Source organism: Sebastes umbrosus, chromosome 24 (genome assembly GCF_015220745.1).
Source record: "Sebastes umbrosus isolate fSebUmb1 chromosome 24, fSebUmb1.pri, whole genome shotgun sequence".
Lineage (NCBI taxonomy): Eukaryota > Metazoa > Chordata > Actinopteri > Perciformes > Sebastidae > Sebastes > Sebastes umbrosus.
The window spans coordinates 7,606,136-7,629,765 of record NC_051292.1 but is presented as its reverse complement, the minus strand read 5'-3'; the positions used below and the strand labels follow the sequence as shown (position 1 = coordinate 7,629,765).

The window sequence follows — 23,630 nt, the reverse complement described above, 5'->3', positions numbered from 1 at the left end:
TTTTTTTAAGTCAAACAAAAGATCCATTCAAATGTTTTAATAAAGCTAGATTATTTTTTTTAAAAGCAGACCATTAGAATTAGCCATCATTTCCAACCACAAATAATTTTCCCTCAGTCCCTATTGTTACTTTAACGTAAACTCGTTTTCAATATACTAAGACCTTGAATTTTACTGGATGCAGAAAAAGCTAAAGTCAGTTACTATACTGTGTAGCATTAAGCCCAATGGAGGAATTTATCATTACTGTGCGAAGCCTGATGGTATGTGTGCTTTTAAAATTAATGACGGAAGCACTCTGACTTTTAGTCCATCTAAAATTTTCATTAAATTTCATTATTCAGCTGTCTCTGTGGCCCTGAATTAATAAACTCCAGGTATCATACCATGAATTCATATTACATTTGAGACGGCTAGAGCCAGGTATGCTGCCCCTTTTTTTCCTTTTACAATATCCGAAAAACATACAATTAAAAGTAAGTTCAAAGCACTTTCTTCAATGCGGAACTTTGGTTATTGCCTTGAAAATAGATTGTGAGGACAAAGTGAGACTGCTTCTTATACACACACACACACACACACACACACACACATTTAGATGCTATTTTTATAGATGCTCAAATCAATGGTTCTAACATATATCACTCAATTGGCTGGGAAAACATCTCTTTTCACTGACACTGACAAATGAAGAGAGCATGATAAAGATTTTCCTTCAGTGGCTGAAAACCTGTAATTTCTTGACGGCTACCAGCAGGTAATAGTAAGCACTTCATTTTCTATATATATATATATATACTGTATATGTAATGTGATTTTATTTTGTATTTTTATATTTTAGTACATAGATGAGGTAGATGGAGGCAATGCAGTTTAGGCAGGAGTCAGTAAATGAATACAGATTTAACTTAGGCCAAAAGACTTTCTGTTCACTGCTTTTTTTTTTACATAAAATATCTGTATCATTACAAGGCTTTTAGATATTTCCCCTTCATTTCCACCCGATTTGGCTGTTATCAGGTTATTGAATAGTATCAGTTGCTACTATCAGTTGCTAACACAACCAAAAAAAACGTCTTTAGGTTTAGGCAACAAAAACTACAACTTTTTATAGGTTTAGGTAACAAAACTATAACTTTTTATAGGTTAAGGGCAACAAAACTATAACTTTTTTTAGGTTGAGGTAACAAATCTAAACTACAACTTCTTTATGTTTAGGCAACAAAACCATAACTTCTTTAGGTTTAGGAAAAAAACACTTATTTTTTGGTATCCCACAGGATGCAAACTCTAGTCTCGTGGGTGAAAATCCTGTATTTTTGTCCCATTCATAGTCCTCAACCTCCACCCCTTATGGAGTTTCACACTGTCTGTACTACAGCGCCTGACTTCTGCTTCTGCTCCTGTCATAATTACTACGATCACTAGAGGTCGCTGTCGTGTTCTTTTATACCTTCTTTCAGTGATCTACCATGTGAATAGATGATAAAACCTACTAATGGGTGTAGTAGGCCCATATTGAGGGGCTTATAGCGACTGATAATGCCTATTAAATAGCCTGCCAGCACTCTAATCGGCTGTCATTTCATATTGTACAGAAAAAGCTCTAGAACTCTAAAACATCCGCAGATAAAATGGCATTAAAGTCCATATATCTTGTCTGTACAATCACAATTCCCTGCGCACAATAACAGATTCTGAATAGAAGATTCCTGCTGTGCGTAGGGATCATGTTTGTTTACCCTAAGTTTGATGGCACTGAGGTTAAAGCTACCTTTAGGCTTAATAGAGAGCCGAAGCTGGAAGGTGGCGCGAACACCTGTTAATAGCGCTGCCCTGACGGTTTTTCTTCAACAAACTGAGATTTGAAAGAAGCAGTGCATCATTCCTACGGCTCTGAACCTTCCACCTTAAACTCATAGCGGAGATGGATGTAAAGCGTGCGCATCCGCAGCATAACAATGCATAAGATAAGAAAGAATGTTGTAAACGATATGCTTCTGAGAGGGAAGGTTCAGTTTGTGCGGAGGAGGAGGGATGGAAAGCTAGACTCAGGTTGGGTCTGGGCAGTCACTGCTCAGGCCTGGTGAGACGTAAACTCAGGAAATAGTTATCAACACAGACTTCAGGTGAGAAAAGTCATTAACTGCATTCAAAGATAGTCTTTTATCTTTTCCCTGTGGAAGTAAAGCGCTTCTGTGCTCCCGCTAGCCTAGAATGGATTCCTGCCAGATCTTTCTCTCCTGTGTCTCCTTGACTTTTTCTGTCTCTCTCGTTTTAATAAAGGAAACAATATATTACTGTGTTTATAAAGAAATAAACCACATACTGTAGTTCATTCCCACAACACATCTGGCTTTTCGTTGTACTTCCATCTGTAGCTAAATATGAACCTGAGAGCAAACCCCAGGTAGCAGGTGTGTGTAAACAGCCCCATGATATCAGAAAATTGTCCACACACAGACTCATTATATAGAGGCTTTAAAAATGAACGTTTGTAGCTATACCTACGAAAGTGATACACTGTAATTTGAATATATCCCACAAAATCAATTAATATCTAATACACGTAATTGTGAACCAGGAAGTATAAAGTGCAACAAAAGCCATGTAGGGAGGAAGTTGGGGTGGATGGTTGTGTCAAAAAACATCAGACTTTTACCCAGGAGATCCCGTGTGAAACGTGACATCAATGTTGAGTCTTTTGTCAAGTAACTTCTGTACTTAAGTTACGCAACGACCGAAATTATTTTAACCCAAACCATGATCTTTTCCTAAACCTAAGTAGTGTTGTTGCCTAAAATTAACCAAGTGGATCTTTTCGTAAACGTCACTAAGTAGTTTTGTTTCCTAAACCTAACCAAGTCGATCTTTTACTTAACCTAATTAAGTAGTTTGTTGCCTAAACCTGACCAAGCCGATCTTTTCCTAAACCTAACTAAGTAGTTTTGTTGCCTAAACCTAACCAAGTAGTTTTGTTGCATAAACCTAACCAAGTCGATCGTTTCCTAAATTTAACTAAGTAGTTGTGTTACCTAAACCTGACCAAGTAAGTCTTTATATGAACTTAACTAGTAGTTTTGTTACCTAAACCTAACCAAGTCAACCTTAGTTGACAAGTAGTTTTGTTTTGTTGACTAAACCTAACTTCGTATTTTTATTGCCTAAACCTAACCAAGTCAATCTTTTCCTAAGTACAAGGCTAGCCACTACCAGCATAACACAAACCAAATCTCCGGTCAAACTGTTTGGTGGTCAAGTTGCATTGTGGGTAATGTAGGCACCAGGTTTGGAAAAAGGAAGAAGAATGTGCGGAATAAAAAAGACGACATCTTTGGCTGTTCAGCTTGTCAGCGTGTCTTAAAGTTAGGCGCAGTCCATGTTTGAATCGAATCCTCAGAAATCCTACCCGAATAAATGTTGCAGCAGTTAAAAAGAAAAGAGATATTTTTCAGAGCTGTCATGAAGATAATGACTCAATTGCTCAGTGTGTTATTTTTTAATAAAAAGGCCTGAAAAATGGAACACTGTGGATTACATGCGCCATAATAAGTGCTAAATTAGCTAATTCCTCTGTAAGAATTAAAGATATATAAATATCAAAATCCTGTTGAAGAGGCTCATGTATGTTACAGAGAACGGGACAACCATGAAGACAGCGGAGACAAATGTAACTAATTGTCATATAACCTCAAATTGGGGCCATGAAAGTGTCTAAATAATGGCAGCTAATTTGCCTTGTATTGTGCTTTCTTGATGGGCTTAAATTGAATGAGTCAGGATCCATTCTGGCGTAATGTGAAAGCTGGGGCACTGGTTCACACCGGAGACATTCAAGGTCGAGCTACTCCAAATGAAGGGGTGACGGGGGGAGTGAAGAGATTTAAAGTAAGGCGGGGCGAGTCAATGGACGGCCAGGGTGCAGATTTGGCACCGTATTCATGTAACCTTGAATTATTGTTTTGTTTTTTTCTGCATTGAAAGCTTTTCTACAAGCCCTGCTCAAAAATATATCATTTTTTGTCACCCACATTAATGGCACAATCAGTCAGAAAAAAATTGCAGTCACAAATTATTCATTGTAATCCTCCATTTGAGGAACCTAATGCCTCTAATTGGGCTTTTATGACTTACAAACTGTATCTTCCTCTCTTTTTTTTTTCCCCCTCTGGCGTTTGTTTTTCTTCCTTCCCGCCATGCTGCGGAGTGACATTGAGCCTCTCCCTGTCGGGGTGCTCTCTTGTCTCACTCCAGTGCACATTTTCGCTGTCCCCTCTCCTCCTCCCCTAGACAATGAGCTTTTGACTGAATACATTATCTGAGCTGTTGTTCTGTTTGTTGTTGTTTTAGCATCCAAGAAAAGAGATGAATTATTAATGATGACAGACAAAAAAAGAAAGAGGAGGATAAAAAAAAAATCTAGTATTTTTAGGAATGCTGCTGCGGCTCCATCAAGAGGCAAATAAGACAGTCATGGGCTGTATTATTAAGTGCTACCTTTTACAGACAGTGTCATTTTGTTGTATGAATCAGGTACCGCTAAAATACTTACTGGTTCCACTGATACTAAATTAATTATACTCTAAGTATTTGTGTCAATAGTTGTACCTACAGGGTGCTGGGAAACAAAACGGAAGTTTGGGGAAAGTGGTCAACACTTCATATAACCATTGTTGCAGTTTGAACTTTAAGGTTGGGGGCTCGCAAAAAAAAAAATCTAGTACAATTCTGACTGACAATTTCCCGTTATTCCAAAATTTGTACCCCTTTTCTTTAAGTTTCCCACCCCAAAACTTCATTGCTGTACTCAAGCATTTGTGAGTGGCCCTGTCGTAATTTTGGGAATGTAACCCATTCTAATGTACCTACATTTAAGTACCAGTAGGAACCTGTAAGTGTTTCACTGATTCATAAGTCATAAGTGTTATGTCCCCTTTAAGTACAATTCTGACTGACAATTCCCCGTTACTCCAAGATTTGTACCCCTTTTCTTTGAGCTTCCCACCCCAAAACTTCATTGTTGTACCACAGCATTAGTGACTGGCCCTGTCGTAATTTTGGGAACGTAACCCATACCACTGTACCTACATACTGTATAAATACCAGTAGGAAACGTTAAGTATTTTATTGGTACCTGATTCATAAGTCATAAGTGTTAAGTCCCCTTTAAGTACAATTCTGAGTGACAATTCCCCGTTATTCTAAGATTTGTACCCCTTTTCTTTGTGCATTGAAGCACCAGTAGGAACCAGTAAGTATTTCATTGGTACCTGATTCATACTGTGAATTACACTGTAAATCGCAGGCTGTTTTGTAACGTGTTACCACAATAAATTTGAGTTTAGTTGGAGCTTATACATTGCAGTCCTACATAGTCACATCCTTAAAATAAAGCTTCTTAACTAAATATACAAAATTATTCATAACAAGTTAATTACAGCTGTTTGGATTATTTAATTCTAGACCCAAAAATAAAGTCTTATCTGCAACAACTGTCCCGGAGCTTATGTCTTAATACTCCCATCAAAGTCTTTCTGAGGCCCATCTTAATGTCACTGATCTGAAGCAGGGATTACTGTGCCCCCTCTTGGTTATACATCAGCACTGCATTGTCATTCAAAGCTTCATTACAAGCAGATTCTCAGAGATTACTGCCAGATTGGTGTGATCTTTAGAGTGATTGGAGTTGAGCAGCAGCAGAATCAAAGATGAACACATCAAGAAGGGGAAAAAAAACATTGTTTTGCATTAACATTTGTTTCATTGTATAGAATCAGAGGGCAGGGGCGTCTGTTTTGATCAAAACGACGGCCCCCGGTGACAAATTAACCGCCGTGATTGTGTCAGTTTGTCACCGCATTGAATCGGAGACGTCGACCATTCATCACCGCGTTATTCCCCCTTCTCTCAGGATTCGGCGATAAGGGATGAATGAAGAAAAATGATACAGAGATAGGGCTCGTCCACTATCTATCACCGGGCAACACTGTGTGCTCGCCCATCAAACGCCGCTTCTGCTTTTTGTTCCTTATTTTATATAGCGCTGCCAAGCATCATGAATCAAAAACCGGCTTGACTTTGAGTCAAAAATGTTTCACTATGTCCTTTGACGTGCAAGCAACAGTGATTTAAAAGGCGTTCGGTTTGCAGTAGAGAGCCTTGAAATGTGATTGATTTTAACACGGCTCAGTTTTTTGGACATCTATTTTTTTCCCGTTGTTTGTATTTATAGCGCCTCTTTAAGTCCCGGGGAAAAAAAAAAAGGCCCGCCTGTTTGGAGTTTACAGGATCAAAGAAGAGGTAAATATCATTTCCATAACAGTTGAACCAGTTAACCACCAGCACAATGCAGATAAACACTACTGTAAGCGCCTGACAATGCCAATGAGGCAGGAACTCTGTGATTTGCCGCTCCGCCAAAGAGGAGGGAAGCGAGCGCAAACATGGAGGAGGTGATGGGGGTCAACTGTGCTCTCCCTGCATCACTTTCCAAGCAAGGCCCCTCGAGCGGTGGTGGTGTTTTAGGCAACCGAGCCTCACTTTGGGGGGAGGCCCGATACGCCGCTCCCAAGGTGAATGGAAAGAATAGCATTAAGCTGCACCACACTGCCTCGGGAGGGCTCCACTGCTTTGGGTGATTCATCTATTGATTATTTCTACCCAAGCATGGAGGTGCCATGTAAACACACATATATTAGTAGTCTACAATGCACATGTGCGCCCCTGACACACATGCAGACATCCAGTGAAAACCCGCCCCCGGGCCTAACTCACTGTTTTATAATCACATTCCGACTTTCTACCAGCTCGTGGGCATCTTCAAACCACAAGGCAGATGCATCTGATGGATAGCTAAATAGAGATGAATGGAGAGATGAAGGAATAAATAAATGATAAATGTGTATTACCGCTTGTTTGTGTGGGCTATTGTGTTATTGATCTGTGTGTGTGTACTGTATGCAAGCCAAATGGTATTTTTATGCTTATTGTGTGCTATACAAAATGTGGAGAATTAAGAGTATAAAAGGTATAAGTGGGATGACAAAGGAATGAGAGTGTAGAAGGATTTCTGTATTCCGTAGTATTCGTCAAGAAACTTTTTATCTTTTTTCTAAGACGAGCTCTTCAAACTTCACTTTCACAACTTCCTCCTTTGTCAAAGTTTTCCATGAGCCTTCTTGATATAACAGGGTGGGAGGGGGGGGGGGGGGCGTTAGACTGGTCTGTGTTGTAAAGCAGACAGAAATAATTCATCCATCCATCCATTAACGGTTATCTTCTTCAGGGTCGCGGAGGCCTTCAAGTATTTCTTTCTTTCTTTATTTGTTCATTTGTTACCTCAATGCAGAAAATGATGAAAGGCGCCCCACCGATTTTTTTTGTTGTTGCTTTTTACCCCCCAGAAGGTTTGTTGTTTGTTTGTAAAAAATATCCTTGTAACTGTTGAAATCAAGAAGACAAACATTTTCTGCTGGCTGTGAACAAAGCTGAAGTGTTTGAGGCGGTTACCCAGTCTGCCATGTTTTATAGTTATAGCTGCCAAGTATGCAATTGAAAAAAAGCATAATAGGTCCTCTTTAATTTACCCAGAATTAATCACAAATTATTCATGCAAAAGAGGAAATTAGACCGAAGCCATTGTCAAAGTCTATCTTTGTGAAACTAGCTCCTGGTTTCTTCTATTGAAATGAATTTGTAGTCTTTACTTTTACTTTCCACCAGATTCTGGAGTAGTGATCTATTGACCTTGACTGGCAAAACTGTTTGCAACAAGCTGAACAATACTTCTAAAAAATCCTGCTCAAAAACTAATAGATTTCAAACTCTTGCATCATTTTTCTTTTACATATGCACTGGGGAGCGCCCTGCTGTTGGAGACAGCTACTTCATTTGCTTATAAATATAGAAATACCTTGTTGACCCAAATTTTTTTACGACTGATAATGGTTCGTTCCTTGGGATTATCAACCCAACAACGTATCTTTTTGACATTGTTTGTATGGAAATATCTATAAGAGAAATCAAACAATTGAAGTGGGTCATTCATTTTCTTTTTTAAAGTGTTATCTTTTCTAAGAAATGTGAGGAATGGGTACAGAGCTGTCTAATTGTACTTTTTTGAAAATATAAATAACAATGTTACTGTTTTCATGTATTCTCATTTATATTAGTCCATTTTATTTATTATGTTATTTCTATTTCTCTGTAATATCTTTGTATTTTTCATTTATTTCGAGGTTATACTGTAGTATGGGGGGGCAGTGATGGGGATGGGTACTGTGATTATAAAATGTTGGTAAAATTGATGGGCAGATGCATTCGAGGCAGTATGGGCACCCACCCAAAGCCTGGTTCAGGCCCAAGGCCTATTGAAAGAGGATGGAACAAGGGCGGACACAGGTTTTTGGTGTATGGGGTACGGGCGTTGCGGAACTGCTCAATTTCGGCAAGTGCAGATCAGATTTAACTGCACTTGTTGTACCCCAAAGATATGAACGCGTCCTCTTTCCCACCCTCTTTGGTTCTGTCCAAGGTTTCTACCCTTTAAGGGCGTTTTTTTCTGGCCATTTTCGCATAAGAATGCATGCTCATGGGGATCTCTTGTTGGGTCTTTTAGATTATAGAGTACGGTCTAGACCTGCTCTATATGAAAAGTGTCTTGAGATAACTTCTGTTATGATTTGACGCCGTATAAAAATTGGGGCCCTTCTGTGTGGAGTTTGCATGTTCTCCCGTGTTAGCGTGGGTTTACTCCGGGTGCTCCGGTTTCCCCCAAAAGTCCAAATACATGCAGGTTAGGTTAATTGTTGGCTCTAAATTGCCCGTAGGTGTGAATGTGAGCGTGAATGGTGGTCTGTCTCTATGTTGTCAGCCCTGTTAGAGTCGCCCAATGTCAGCTGGGATCAGCTCTAGCCCCCCCCCCGTGACCCTGAATAGGATAAGCGGTTACAGATAATGAATGAATGAATGAATGAATGAATATGATCATAACGTGACTGTATTATATCTTCTAACATCTCCACTCAAAAGTAAAAAAATATGGCAAACAATTCCTGTTTGTTCAGGTGTTTTTAACATCCACTGAGTGATCTCACATTCACACCACGGCCTCCTCATCAGTTAGTTTGAGCTCATGGGACTGAAGTTGTCCTCCAGGATTTTGAATACCCTGTTTGTTCGCGTCTCTCCCGAGACAATAACCAAAACCTCTTTGTGTAGTCGTCTGTTTTGTTCTGATAGCATCTTATATGTCAGGCGCTGGATATAAATGTACATGACAAGAGTAGCATTTCATGTTACACCGCATTAGAAACCCGGCTCTCTTTTGTCTGCATAATCATGAACGCTGCGGCTCGGGTTGAAATTCAACCTTTCACTGCTAAAGAAGGATAATGCCAGAGTTGTCACTTACATTGGATATCATTGCTATTGGCAGAAAAGAGCTCCACTCCAGCATGTGTTTCTTTTTCCACACTTTAAAAAAAAAAACGTTAGACATGGCTCTCTCCCTTAGGGGCGGTAATGGCATTTCTCCATGACAACGGCAGTGTGACACGGCTGTGCCCTTGAGGGCCGGGCGCCCCCTCTGGGGGGAGCGCCGCGGAAACACGACAGGGTCAACGGTCACCTCCCATCATCCACCAGCAACCCGTCCTCCTCTCTCTCTCCTCAGGTGGAATGTTAGAGAGAGAAAGAAAAGTCTTGAAGCAAGCCCACTCAGTCCAGGCCTGGCAAACGTGGAGCTTTAGCCACGGGCGGTTCTGGCTAGGTCTCTACCTCGCACAGCTCCTTGCTGTTCCCTCCAAGGCCAGGGCTGGATCAATACGTATAGTAGTGCGGATTCTTTTGGCACCCAAGTATAGCGGTGCAGTGTTGCCCTGAGGTATGGGTCCGTTAAAGACATAACAGTGTGTGCATGTGAGCAAAGTGGACTGAGTTTATTCAGGAAGGTGTTGAGATGCTTGGCATGAAACTGATGCTTCCAACAAGGATCGCTTTTTTTTTTTTTATGCTTGGAATACAGGAAATTCTCATGTTCCCATTAAATATTTTTATTCTGGGAAAATCCTTGAATGGATACAGGTTAAATAAATATTGTTTTATATAATTTAATCCATGCTCTTGAAAACAATATTTCTTTGTAAATGATACAAATGTGTCACTTATGATGCATCAACCAGAAGAAAAAAATGATGAAAAAGACCTCACAAATGGATCCAATTTGTTTTTTAGAAACAATACTCTTCTGCCACCTGGTGGATAAAAAGCAAACTGCAACAGAGTTAATGTTTTACTGCATTCTTCATGTTATACAGCATAAAAATGTACACCCTGAGGGAGAAAACTCATCCTATTATATATAATTTTCTTTGTTTTACACAAACAAAAAGCTCTCGCGTCAGCCTCGTGTCCGCCTTGGCACATCTTCAATGAAATTTCAAAAAGGAAGTGAAGAAAAAAACAGAAAATGTTCAACCTGTGAACATAAAGTCCAACTTAAAATGAGACAAGGGCAGAAAAGAGATAAAAAAAGAAATCATAGATCGTCAACTGGAAATTATTCCGCTGACATTTTGTTTAAGTTAATGGAGGTCTGGTGTCCTCGCTCGGATTCCTAAACAAGGACAAGGAAGCCAGTCAGGCACCTGCAAAACAGAGACATATTTACATTAGGGCTGTCAATCGATTAAATATTTAATCACTATTAATCGCACATTTTTTATCCGTTCAAAATGTACCTTAAAAAGGAGATTTGTCAAGTATTTAATACTCTTATTAACATGTAGTGGGCAAATATGCTGCTTTATGCAAATGTATGTATATATTTATTATTGGAAATCAATTAACAACACAAAACAATGACAAATATTGTCCAGAAACCCTCACAGGTACTGCATTTAGCATAAAAAAAATATGCTCAAGTCATTACAATGCAAACTCAAGGCCAACAGGCAACAACAGCTGTCAGTGTGTCAGTGTGCTGACTTAACTATAACTTCACCCAAAACTGCATGTGATTATCATCCACATATCTTGAGGTCAGTGGTCAATGGACCGCTTTGAAAAATGTATGTGTAAGTTTGGAGCGTTATTTATTCTTTTCACAACAAGCTGATATGACCAATGGATTCCTTAGGTTTTTTAGTTTTATAAGATACCACTATCTTCACTCTAGCTTCAAAACTGAGCCCACTACAACCTAAAAATCACAAGTTGCGTTTAATGCGTTGTGGCGTTAAAACAAATTTGCGTTAATTATTATAGCGCTAACTTTGACAGCCCTTATTTACATCATATCTTTCCTCTATAGGCAGGAATGGAAAAGGGCCCCGAGACACACAGTCATGGACAGTCAGACATCAAAATGTCCAGAAATATACCTGTCATGATGCATTCAGTGTCTCCATGTCAGTTTGTTTCCATGTCAATAAAAAGCCTAAAATATACATGTCTATTCCCTCTTTTACCATTCTGAGTAACATTCAATAATGTTGTGTGTACTGTGAAGTTTCACTAAGAATGGAAAACATGCAACTAAAAGTTATTCCTGGGCGGTATGGTCATTGTCATAACCAACACTGTTCTAACTTTGGCAGTTCATGTAGGACCTATCACTTATAGGTTTTCAGGGCTTTTACACTCTCTCCATAAACAACTTTTTTTTCAGATGATCTCATTCTCTTGGGAGGCTTTGTTTCAGTGTTAGTGGACTACTGTGTGTTTGTATCACAATCAAAGCTACAGCACTAAAATCTAGAGTAGGGCTGCATCATATTGGAAAAAACTTTTTTTTTCACCAGATGACAATAAAGTACCTGTTTTTGTTTTTTGTACATTTTAAAGGGGACTTATCATTGTCATTTTTAGGTTCCTACTTGTATTTTGGTTTTTTTACTAGAACATGTTTACATGCTTTAATGTTCAAAAAACACATTATTCTTCTCATACTGTGTGTCTGAATATACCTGTATTCACCCTCTGTCTGAAACGCTCCGTTTTAGCGCCTGTCTCTTTTAGAACTCCTCCTGAAAAAGGAGTCTGCTCTGATTGGCTTGCGGGAAAAATATGGTGCACATTTGCAAAGGTAGTTCTCTGCCTAGGGGCTACAGGTGTAAATTAGTATTTTTGCTAACTCCAGCATGTTCACATCTTGTATTTCATACTGATGTTCATTAAAATGCTCTGTCCCTATCAAATAAATAAATGAATGAAAATGAAAAATAAATCGTGCAGCCCTACTCTAGGGCTATATGATTAAAAATAAGTGCTCAGTGGTACTCACCGTATTGGTATGTGGACCGGGGTGGTGAGGGAAGTGCACTGTGTGGACCGCTGGGGGCCTGAGGGCCTAAACCTTTCCCACCAATATGGAGACGGGACCTCTGCACAGCCATCGCCACCGCCTGTGCAAATCTGGATGGGGCGGCACTCATCTTGACCGGAGGTCTTGGTGCAGCTGCAGGCTGATCATGCATGGCTGAGGTGGGCTCATGTTGATGGTCCTCGCTGAATGCATTAGTTTGCCCATTGGAGGTGGAACTTGGTGGCTGAGACGAAGGCGGAGAGGAAGTTGTAGAGTCTTCTCTTTTCTCCTCCATGACCTCTATGTTTTCATTAAAGAAGACAGGTGGAGGAGGGGGAGGGAAATAGTTGTCCTCTTCTTCCTCTTCTGGTACCACTTCCTCCTCATCAGTTAATGAACCACAATGGTCCACATCTGTACTTTCGGACTGTCCAGTGGGGCTTTGACACTCCTCTGAGTTGATCTGACCATCAATGGTAGGTTCTCCATCACTGCAATCTGACGGCACTGTCACCTCAGATGGGACTTCAGGTTCAGGTTCATCCTCTTCCTTCTGCTTTTCAGCGATGTCCCCGACCTCAGAAAGAGGTGAGCCTAGACTACCCTGGTTGTCTAAATCAAGCACCGGTGGCGGAGAAGTCTGAATCTCCTGAGAAGAGGGTTCTGGACTCTGCAAAGGTGTTTCTGTCTCTGATCTGTCAAGAGAACACGGATCCTCCTCGGTCTTTCTCCCGAGCTCAGGAGAAGCTTCGCTCACAGGGTTATCATGTACTGCTATCTGGTCCAGGGTGAGTTCGGGATCGTGGGACTTCTGTGTCTTCGAGGGAACCACTTTAAACGTGGTCATCCCCTTCCTCTGTATGGGATCCTCCCACTCATGCTCAGTGACGAGGTTGGATGTTCGAAAGGATTCAGGTTTTGCACAGAAAGGCCCGTTATTTGAACACCTCGGAGTCGTCGGCATAGTGAAGGAGCCGTTGTATAATTTTGGGAAGGTGGCAGAGTTCCGCAAACGCTTAACCAGAGTTCCTTTGGAAATAGAGGACGTCAGGACTTTAGCAAGAGCACAGCGGGCGTCGGATATGTCTTTCCCTCGAAACGAGGGCAGATATGGTTCAGCCACTTCATGGAGATGAGCAAATCGACGTAAGGAGGATGTGGATGGACGTGTTGATGAAGATGAGGGTAGTGATAGGTATACAGAGTCTGACTCGTCGCTTTCCTCCACAGTGATCAGGGAGTCTACAGTCCCTGGAGAAAGAGGAAAGGCTGAATTATTCAAATTAAGGGTCTTAAAACTTTGATACCACAGAGTAAACTTTAAAAAATGTCCCTTTAAAGAAATTGCTATATTTCCAATGGAAGTTCAGCTCATTTAACAACAATATTTATCATTTAAGTATCCCAAACACATAAGAAACACAGGGAATACTGGGCTCTAAAGAACCAGTGACTCAATTCTCGAACAAATCACATTTTTGAGTGGCATACGTGCTCGGTGCAAATTCCTTTTTTTTTAAACTTAATTTCATTCAAACTTCAGAAACCTAAACACATTTTTAAAAATAAAATCAAGTATTAAAGTTTAAAACAATTGTTCCAATTTATTGTTATAAGAGAAGTACTAAATATTAATGAATCAACTCTGCATATAAAAATTGTATAAATGTTACGTTTTTCTAAAAAATCTGTAAATGAATCATCAGAAGAACCAAGATCAAAGAATTGTAATGAAACATAAATATATTACAAACATGAAAATACAATAAGAAGAACGATATAGTAGAGAAAGAAATGAGCATGTAACATTAAAAACATGATTTGGGAAAAAAAGAAAAATGTATCATTTCACAAAGGGGTGATGAAAAATTATATTTGCTTATAGATCTACAAATACTAATGTATCTGGCTTCTGTTTTGTAAGTAAAGGCACGGCAATTTGTTTACAAAATGTAATCTATTGAAAGGAAAACACAAAAAACTTAAGACAAAACAAGAAAGTTACAGAATTTCAACAAAAAAATGACATAAGCAGACAAAAAAAACAAAAAAACAGGACAAATAAATAGCATTTAAGTGCAGCAGGCAACAGTGACAGACATCCATAAAAGCCACTAAGACGGGAAGGAGGAAGAAGAGGCCAATGCAGGAGGAGGACGGAGAGGAGGAAGAGGGACGGTGGAAGGAGGAGAGGAAAAGGAGACAGCAGCAGCCCTCAATCACCCCCTTCAGGTAACACAGAGTCTGGAAGCAGGGAGGAGAAAAAGCTCAGCTTTAGGGCAGCAATCTTCAGTCTAAAAGCTTTCCTACAAACAACTCCAAAATGTTTACAGTTAAGTCCCATACTGAAAAAAAAAGAGTTTGGTCGTTTCGAGGAGGTAACCCGCAAATTGCAAAAAACTCTTGCGAAACTCGCTGCCCCAATGACCTATCATAACCTCAACCATTGGGGGTCAATGTCTAACCTCAACTATTGGAGGTCAACGCCTAACCTCAACCATTGGAGGTCAATGTCTAACCTTAACCATTGGAGGTCAATGCCTAACCTCAACCATCCAAGGTCAATGTCTAACCTCAACCATTCAAGGTCAATGCCTAGCCTCAACCATTGGAGGTCAATGCCTAACCTTAACCTTCGGAGATCAATACCTAAGCTTGACCATTGGAGGTCAATGCCTAACCTCAACCATTCAAGGTCAATGCCTAACCTTAACCATTCAAGATCAATGCCTAACCTGAACCAATGGAGGTCAATGCCCAACCTCAACCATTGGAGGTCAATGCCTAACCTCAACCATTCAAGGTCAATGCCTAACCTTAACCATTGGAGGTCAATACCTAAGCTTAACCATTGGAGGTCAATGCCTAACCTCAACCATTGGAGGTCAATGCCTAACCTCAACCATCTTGCGAGAGTTTCCCAATTTGTGGGTTACCTTCTAGACACGAGCCTGCAGTTTGGTTAGTATGAAACTCCGTGAAACGTGAAAATGCTATTTTGAACTCTCACAGTCCATGATTATGTAAGTGTAGGAGGACAGGATCAAGAATGTGTTCATCAACTCTTGGCTGGGAGTTATTTTTCCAGCCTAGGATTGATACCAACTCAGCAGTGTGTTGCACTATCACGGCCAAAAGCAAACAAGGGAGTGAACCAAGACACTGAAACTGCTGAGGGCAATTTAGTCAGATAATTAGAACACGAAAAGTTTTTCTTTTCTTTCACTTTGCCTTTGATTTTTTCTAAACCAGAGTGCACAATGGGAGTGTTTCTCACATAATTACAGATCCCTAATAACCTACGTCTAATAACAGAATGGTCATTGTCCATTCAAGTCGGTGAGGTCAGATCAGTAGAAAGGAGAGAAGCTGAACCCAGGTGGGGAAAGCATATCAGGCAGACTAATACAAGGGAATGAAAGCTTGGACAATAGAGGGATTTATCTCGGAACAGACTGAAGCCAGTTATGTTCTATGAACAAGGCTCTCCGGGTCACTTTAATTGCCCTGAACAGGGTTAATTGTTCTGACTGATAAACAAGCAGCGCTGGATTTAACTGCTAAATCTTCCCATTTGATGGTATTCGCTTTGACATTTTAATCTTGATTTAACTTGACCTCGTGTGGCGCTGGCTGAAGCCGTGAGGATTTGGCAGATACAAGAATTCACCCCACTCTAAACCCATTTGATTTCCACTGAAATACTGTAAAAGGTCAATTGGGATTATTCGACCAGCATATTTCATATCTGCTGCCATTTCAATGATGCTGCCTCCACAATCACCACTGCGTGGAAAAATAAACAGAAAGCTAGCATTGACTATTATATAATGGTCCTGATCCTAATTTATATTTATATACCGTATTTTATATATGGAAGCCCTGAGAGGCAAGTTAGAAAAAAAAATTCAGGTGATCTGATGTAAATTGTTTTCTCTCCTGTGTTTATGATTTAAGAACAAGTGAAAATCCAGGATAATTTTTTTAAGTTCCACTCTAAACTCAAGGTATATATATATTGCGTGTTAGCAAATTATGTAAATTAAAACTCATCTGGAAGAAAACATGAATGCTTTTAGGCCTATTTATAACATGGGGTAGTGGTGCACTTAAGCCTCTTGTGGCAAAAATGAGTATTACAACAACAAATTGTTTTTCACCTGGCAATTTTTTTTTTTTTTTACATATTTTCACAGATAAAAAATAAATAAATAGAAAAATGATCCAGGCAAAAAAAGTAATTGACCTGCAAAAACTTTTTTTTTTTTTACATATTTTCACAGATAAAAAAAAACAAACTTAGAAATATATGATACTGGCGAAATTTTTTTTTTTCACCTTGCAAAACTTTTTCCCACTTTGTTTAGAGATATTGTTTTTAAGAAACTTAGAAAGATTATCCTGGCAAAATCTTTTTTTTCACCTGTTCTTAAGTCATAAACACAGGAGTGAAAACGATTTAGATCACACTTATAAAGAGATCACCAGTTTTTTTTTTTTCTCACTGGCCTCTCAGGGCTTCCGTATCTATACCTTTAAATAGCCACAATCATCACCCATTTAATTGAGTTGACAGGCTGAGATCTTAATCATTAGAATTCAAATGGGTCCAGCACAGGATCTGGTAGCCCTTTTTTTAGATCTCAGTCATTAAAGGTCAAAGGTCATATGTCATAAATGAAGGTGTTACCTTTAAGCTGTGTGTCTGCCTGCAGCTCCAGGTGGTTGTTAGCACAGGGAGGAGGTGGGGCCCTCCTCTTGGTTCTCCTTAAGGTGGATTCTGCAGATATCTACACACAGACACACAGACAATGACATTCAATGACATCCCGTTGACTTCAGTGTTTCCTCATTGTTTGAGAGACATTGAGAGGGACCCTGCTCTAATGTTCCACCAGAGTTTACTGAAATGTGATTGATGGAAGTCGTAAAAAGGAAGAAGAAGAAGAAGAAGAAGGGGGGGGAGGAAGAGGAAGAGAAGAAGAAGGAGGAGGAGGAAGAGGAAGAAGAAGAAGAAGCCTTCCCTCCCCACCACCAGCCCACCTGTGAGCCTCCTGCATGACAGCTGCTGAGGTTGTTGGGGAGGCTCGTTGAGGCACCCATGGGTGGCTGAGGGGCTCGTCTCTTCTTGGGCGTTTCTGCTGGCAGAGTGTTAGAGGAGGAGACTACCGGGGCATTCACTCTGAGACCCAGAGAAGCTGGCGCGCTCCCTGCTCCGTCCTACGAAGAGCAAATTATCATTATTATTATTATTATTAGAGAATATAGATCCACATATCAGCTCCTGCAGGCGGACAACACACTGTACCATTCCAGCTGTTTTCTTCCTTCTCCTGAACAAGCTGAGGAATCCCGCGTTGTCCTTCTGTTTCTTGTCCATCTTTGGCAGCTCTATAGAATAACAATAATAACAATATCTTGATTAGTATGTAGCAGAGAGGCTGGATAATACGGAGACTGTGCATGAATGTGTTACCTTGTAGTGGAGGTGGTGTGATGACCTGTGTTGGCGTGACAGCTGCTTCAGACAGAAAACACCATCAGCTCAGATTGTACAGTATGAACAGATATAGAGCCGTTATATTGTACCGTTATTCGGCACCTTTCTAAGAGCTCTAGTCAAGAGTCGTCAGTTTACTCAATGAGAGAAAAGGTTTTGAACCACTAACATACCTGCTTCAGGTGTCTTGGCTCGGTGGTGGTGGTCAGTGGGCTCTTTAGCAGCGCTGTCATTGGCGAACACTTCCCTCAGGCCGTGTTCATTCAAGGTCTTGGTCAGGTCCAGCGGCTCTGTGGACTGAGAGTCTCTCAGTAGGACGGTTGTCTCTACTTGAAACTCACACTTGTCACACACCACCGGCAGCAGCATCTCAAGGGGCACTCTGGGATTCACCCGCACCACGGTCTTATGGGACTTATTGTAGTTGATCAACAGACGCACAGATGCCTGCAAAGACACATTTTCTTATACAACTATAGAATGAAAGTAAAATACACAAAGATAAATATTCATTTCCCATTAGTTTTTTTTACCTCGGGCATGTACGGCCTCCTGATCTTTATTTCCTCCGTCCCTTTGGGCTTCAGCACAATCGTGTCCGCTTCCAGTGAGCCGATAAGAGAGTTGGGTTTGAAGCTGATGTTGTTCTTGTTGGGAGACAGAACCTCGACGGTGTAGTCGGACGGATTCAGATGGTAACTTGCACAAAGAGTCACCAGTAAATCCATCACTGGTTTGCTATTAAGATGAGGAAATTCAAAGAAAATCACCATGAATAAACTACATCTTATGATCTTGCATTGTTATGAAATTCACAATTCTCAAATTATAGTACGCCAATGCACATTTATCACAAAACTAGAACTTTGCAAAGAGGGAAGAGACCAAACATTGGCAGCAAAACAATTTAAATATGTATCTCTAAATATATACAAATAAAGATGTGGGACTTTCTTTAAAGGTGTAGTGTGAAGGATCTGGCGACAGCTAGCGGTGTGGTTGCAAATTGCAACCAACTTAAACTCCTACTGTTGATGTAGAACTACAGAGGCCAACGCGAAAATGTGAATGGCCCTATCAAATGAAAAAAGAAATTGATGCAGATGAGGCCGAAATGTCCTGATTTTAGCCCCTAGTATGAGTCAAGCTCCAAGAACACTACATTTCCCATAATGCCCTCTAAACTATCATGGGGTCAAGACAGGTCCAGGGCATCAAAAATGTGGCATTAACATCCAATGTAAGAATTAAAGGGCAGGTCTACTTAGCTCCACTCTCTCATTTTAATTCTGGTTGCAAAAAACCAAGATGGCGACGGCCAAAATGCTGAATTCAAGGCTTCAAAACGGCAGTCCACAAACCAATGGGTGACATCACGGTGACTACGTCCACTTCTTATATACAGTCAATGGGACCCTTCCTTTAAGAGGCCATACTGCCTATGGTCATGTAAATGTATCTATGAAAATTGTACAAGAGCTGTACATAAAAAGAAAAAATCTTGTAATATGGCCTACCTTCCATGCACCGTGGCGTTCTTCTCCAGCCCCCCTGGCAGAACCACAGACAGAGAGTGGTCTCTCTCCAGTGGATTCACCTGCTCATCCATCTCAATGGAGCTCAACGGAACTCAAAATCCTCTCCAGATCTGATATTGTTCCCAACGTCAGGTAAGCCGCCTGAAAGATGTTTCAGTTATTAGTGAAAGTGGAAAAACATACATCACATGACCTCACACACCCAAACGATGTCTCAGAGTGTTGAGGCTGTTCACGCCATCGTAGCAGGAACACCATACAGTCCATACATGACTGTTGGTGCCGGTGTGAAATGTCTCACAGCTGCTCTAAAACATTTCAAGAATGAGATTTGAAGGCCTGACTCTAACTCCCATTATAAACCTAAAAATATATTATTCACGGTTACATTTCTGTTTTATTTTTGTTAATTATTTGTTTTTTTACTGACAATATGCCAGTATTTGAGTGCCTTAGCTGTTAAAGTAAGAATTATAGCCTATAAGCAACTGTTAAAAAAAGTTATTTTCTGCATTTGCTTTGTTTTCCCTATTGTAGCGACCGAACCGTGACCCCAAAACCGAGGTACAACGAACCGTGAATATTATGTACGGTTACACCCTTACAGAGTACGACTGCAACTATTGATTACTTCTCATTATCTAACAATCTTCTTAGTTTTCTCGATTAATCATTTGGTCTATGAAATATCAGAAAATAGAAGACCAAGTTGGCATATTATGCTTCTTTTGTCCAACCAAAAAAAAACAAATATATTCAGTTACCATCATAGAAGAGGAAGAAAACCAGCAAATACTCACATTATTGAGAATTCACTGTTTCTTTGCATTACAAATTACTTTTAATATTACTCATTTGCATAATAGGACAGAAATGCATAAAGAACTGTGTAAAGAAATGTATAGAGAAAAGAATACAGAAATAAATAAGTTTGGGGGGAAAAATAAGGGAAAATCGTGCAGAAATAAATGGATAAATAAATAAATGCAAAACAAAAATATAAATAGAAAAATAAATAGAACATTTAACAGAAGAGTAAATAAATAAGGGAATTAGTACAAAGATAGATAAATAAATACATACATACATACATTTAAAAATAATTATAAAAATAAATGAATAAATAAAAATACATGCAAAATTCATACAAAGATGAATAAATAAAGAAGCAAAATAAACAGAAATAACAATTTATGTCACATTTAATGACATTTATTTATATATCTAGTCACTTATTTTTTGATTTTGGCCATATAATCACAGCTATAATAGTAAAACTAGTATTATTATTGGCCCAAATAAAGCCTTAAATCTATCTTTAACATTGTAAGCTATCTGATGCATTCAAATGTCATCGTTTACCTGAAAAGCCTCTTCCTCAAGGAACTATTTCCTCACGAAAAAAGTAACCAAAGTGTCGCAAAAAGCTGAATTAGAACCTCAAATGGAACGTTTGCAACTTTGCTGAGTTCCACCGAAAATTCTGGAACGACTTCCACCGACTGTCCGACTCCTCGATGACTCCCTCCAGGAATTTAACCTCCTCTCTCTCTCTCTCTCTCTCTCTCTCTCTGTGTGTTCACCTTTGACCCCCTGTAGTTCTCTATCACTACAGGAGCTCTTTACGCAGTGTGATTAAAGCCGACGCCCTCCTGTCGCAGCTCACCGGAGCGTGCCAGCAAAACAGCTGTGTGTATCTGTCCCTCAACACGCGCGTGCCACTGATCCGCGCGCTCACGTGAGGAGGTCACTGAGGACAACACAACAAAACTTAAAGCGACTATTTTCATATAAATAAATGTCTGTTTAGTCACTATCTATCGCTGAAGGAGGTAACACAATAGTGATTGAGCTTATGGTCCACTGATGAAAGTACTGCAATATTTAAATATTTGCAGTATTGTGAATGCAGTCTGTGGTGACATCAAAAGTATAAAGGCAAAGAGATGAAACTCTAGTGTTATTTTGACAACAGCCGCTGCCGCCATTTTGGACTGTTTGTTATAAAAATCACCTTCCTACATTGAATCCGTTATATGCACTTCTGTTACGTCATGTAAACAAACCACATAGGGTACCTATTAGCTGTGCGTTCGAGATCAGACTGGAGACGTAACCACTTATCGTCCTACGTTTGTTCTTCATTCATTCATTCATTCATTATCTGTAACCACCATTCACACTCACATTCACACCTACGGGCAATTTAGAGTCAACATTTAACCTAACCTGCATGTCTTTGGACTGTGGGGAGAAACAGGAGTACCCGGAGTAAACCCACGCTAACACGGAGAGAACATGCAAACATCCGGATTGAATAAATAAAATTTTTTAAAAATAAATACATTTTACAATTTGCTAAATAATAAGCTAAATATATAATTTCTTCCAAAAGAGCTGTACATTAGCATTACGTTAAAAAAGAATTGTATAAAAAAGAATAAAATAAATAAGTTTGGGGAAATAAATAAGTGTTGAAATGCATAAATAAATACATTTAAAAATAAATAAAAAATAAATGTAAAGAAAATAATGAATGCATTTTAAAATGTACTAAATAATACCCTAAATAAATCATTTCTTCCAAAAGAGCAGTATATTAGCATTTGGATCATTGGTTCAGTGGTTGAAAGCCTGCTGTATATTTAACATCTATTAGATTAATACTACAATCACACGGTAAAAAGTCAACTTTATCCACAGACAGGACGAGATCCATGCAGTCTGCCTTCAGCCATGTTGTTCAAGCAGTAATGCTGAGTTCCAAATAAGCTTACACTGTTTCTCCAGTAAGAGGGATTAGTGCTTTTAAAAGGCTGCGTCTCTCCATGCTCCCACATTCACAAACACTTAATATTCATATTATATAAATGCATCCACAGCCTTTTACACTCACCTGTGTCCACAGATTGTTCCCATTCTCTCTCAGCTCTCTCTTCTGTGTTATGAAGTGTCAGGAGGAGGGAGGTTGAGGAACAGAGAGGTTCTTTCCTCTGTAATCCCTGTTTAGCAGACGGCCCTGCCCATGTCATATGACATCACTTTGTCTGTGTTTGTGTACTGAAGGCTTTGTGGGAGGTGGTGGTGGTGATGGTGGTGGTAAGAGAGGGGGGTGGGGGTATCTGCATCAGGTAACCTGGTGAACCAGTCCTCCATCTGAAAGCTCTCTCTAACCACATCAATGTTTAAAGAGTATACCACTCAATTTATACAAAGGCCTCTAGTCCACATTAGCTACTGATCCTATCTATAGTATCTGGCTGAATCACTGCTGATCAGCTACACTGTAGTCCATCATCCTGTATACTGTAGCAGGCAGACTCAGTTGAATGTTCATGTCCTCTCGGCTGTTAAGGCCTTCTGGGAAACGTAGTAAATCACTAATTGAGTAAAAGTAGTTGATTCACGTCGTGGGATGGGTTGGGACCAAAAATAGCTCCTGGAGTGCATTAAACCAGTGGTTCCCAACATGGGGGTTGGGACCCCCACAAGTGCTCACGATATAAATTTAATGGGTCGCAAGGTGATTATATAGAAAATTTGACTCTAATCTTTGCTTCTTTTTTTTTTTAGGGGGTCATAAGCGCTGGGAACTGTTGCGTTAAAGGTGCAGTGTGTAGGATTTGTCGGCATCTAGCGGTGCGGTTGCAGATTGCAACCAAGTATGCTAACATTAGCATTCATAGCCTCACAGAGCTGCTACCAAAATGTTGTCATTCAAAGGAAAGATGTAAAAATACTTAAGTCGCCCACTTTGCACTTTTTACTTAAATTATCATATTTAAAGGCGCAGTGTGAAGGATTTGGAGGCATCAAGAGGTGTGGTTGCAGATTGCAACCAACTGAAACTTCTCCCATGTGCTAAGCGTGTAGAAGCGCTACAGTGGCTATCTAGAGCCAGTGTTTTGTTTGTCCATACTGGGTTACTGTAGAAACATGACTGCCGGCTTTGTGTAAATATATACAGCTCATTCTAAGCTAATGCTGCACATTGTTCGTTTGAACATTTGAATGATTAAATAAATTAAAATAGAAGATTGGGCTGTTAATAAGAAGAGATTAAACTGGAAAAAATTAAAAATGTTAGCCGCAGGGCAGCCTGTAGTAGTATCTTGATTCATCTGCATACAGTAGTGAGCAGTAGCAAGCAGCTAAGTGGGAGTTTTAATGAAATTAAGCACACAGTGAACACATGTTCACACCTACTGTAATCTTGTAATCTCATTGTGAAGGAGACTCAGTGGGATTGTACCGTGGCCGGCTGGCAGTAAACAGATCGCCGTGTGAC

General features: G+C 39.8%; 1 protein-coding gene across 3 annotated transcripts; it reads right to left on the bottom strand.

Moving 5' to 3' along the window:
- Positions 1-9,913: 9,913 nt before the first annotated feature.
- On the bottom strand, positions 9,914-22,362 carry cobll1a (cordon-bleu WH2 repeat protein-like 1a). 3 transcript variants are annotated; one of them, XM_037762551.1, is made up of 10 exons: positions 22,239-22,362; positions 19,322-19,483; positions 18,338-18,542; positions 17,978-18,251; positions 17,781-17,825; positions 17,613-17,695; positions 17,348-17,524; positions 16,995-17,094; positions 12,284-13,555; positions 9,914-10,646 (listed from the first exon to the last, which is right to left on the bottom strand). In XM_037762551.1, the coding sequence occupies exons 2-10, from the start codon at positions 19,411-19,413 to the stop codon at positions 10,639-10,641; spliced, it is 2,256 nt and encodes a 751-aa protein (XP_037618479.1). In that variant the 5' UTR covers positions 19,414-19,483; positions 22,239-22,362; the 3' UTR covers positions 9,914-10,638. The 3 variants fall into 3 exon arrangements, with proteins under 3 accessions (XP_037618479.1, XP_037618481.1, XP_037618482.1); XM_037762553.1 differs by lacking the exon at positions 22,239-22,362 and adding an exon at positions 20,704-21,329 and having other exon boundaries at positions 19,322-19,482; XM_037762554.1 differs by lacking the exon at positions 22,239-22,362 and adding an exon at positions 20,705-21,326 and having other exon boundaries at positions 17,781-17,822.
- Positions 22,363-23,630: the final 1,268 nt, after the last annotated feature.

Bases quoted from the DNA above. Each gene is read 5' to 3' on its own strand.
- cobll1a (XM_037762551.1), bottom strand. From the start codon at position 19,413: ATGGATGAGCAGGTGAATCCACTGGAGAGAGACCACTCTCTGTCTGTG. The intron at 18,543-19,321 runs GTAGGCCATATT...TCATCTTAATAG, and splicing joins AACGCCACGGTGCATGGAAG to CAAACCAGTGATGGATTTAC. The intron at 17,826-17,977 runs GTATGTTAGTGG...TTCTGTCTGAAG, and splicing joins AGCCAAGACACCTGAAGCAG to CAGCTGTCACGCCAACACAG.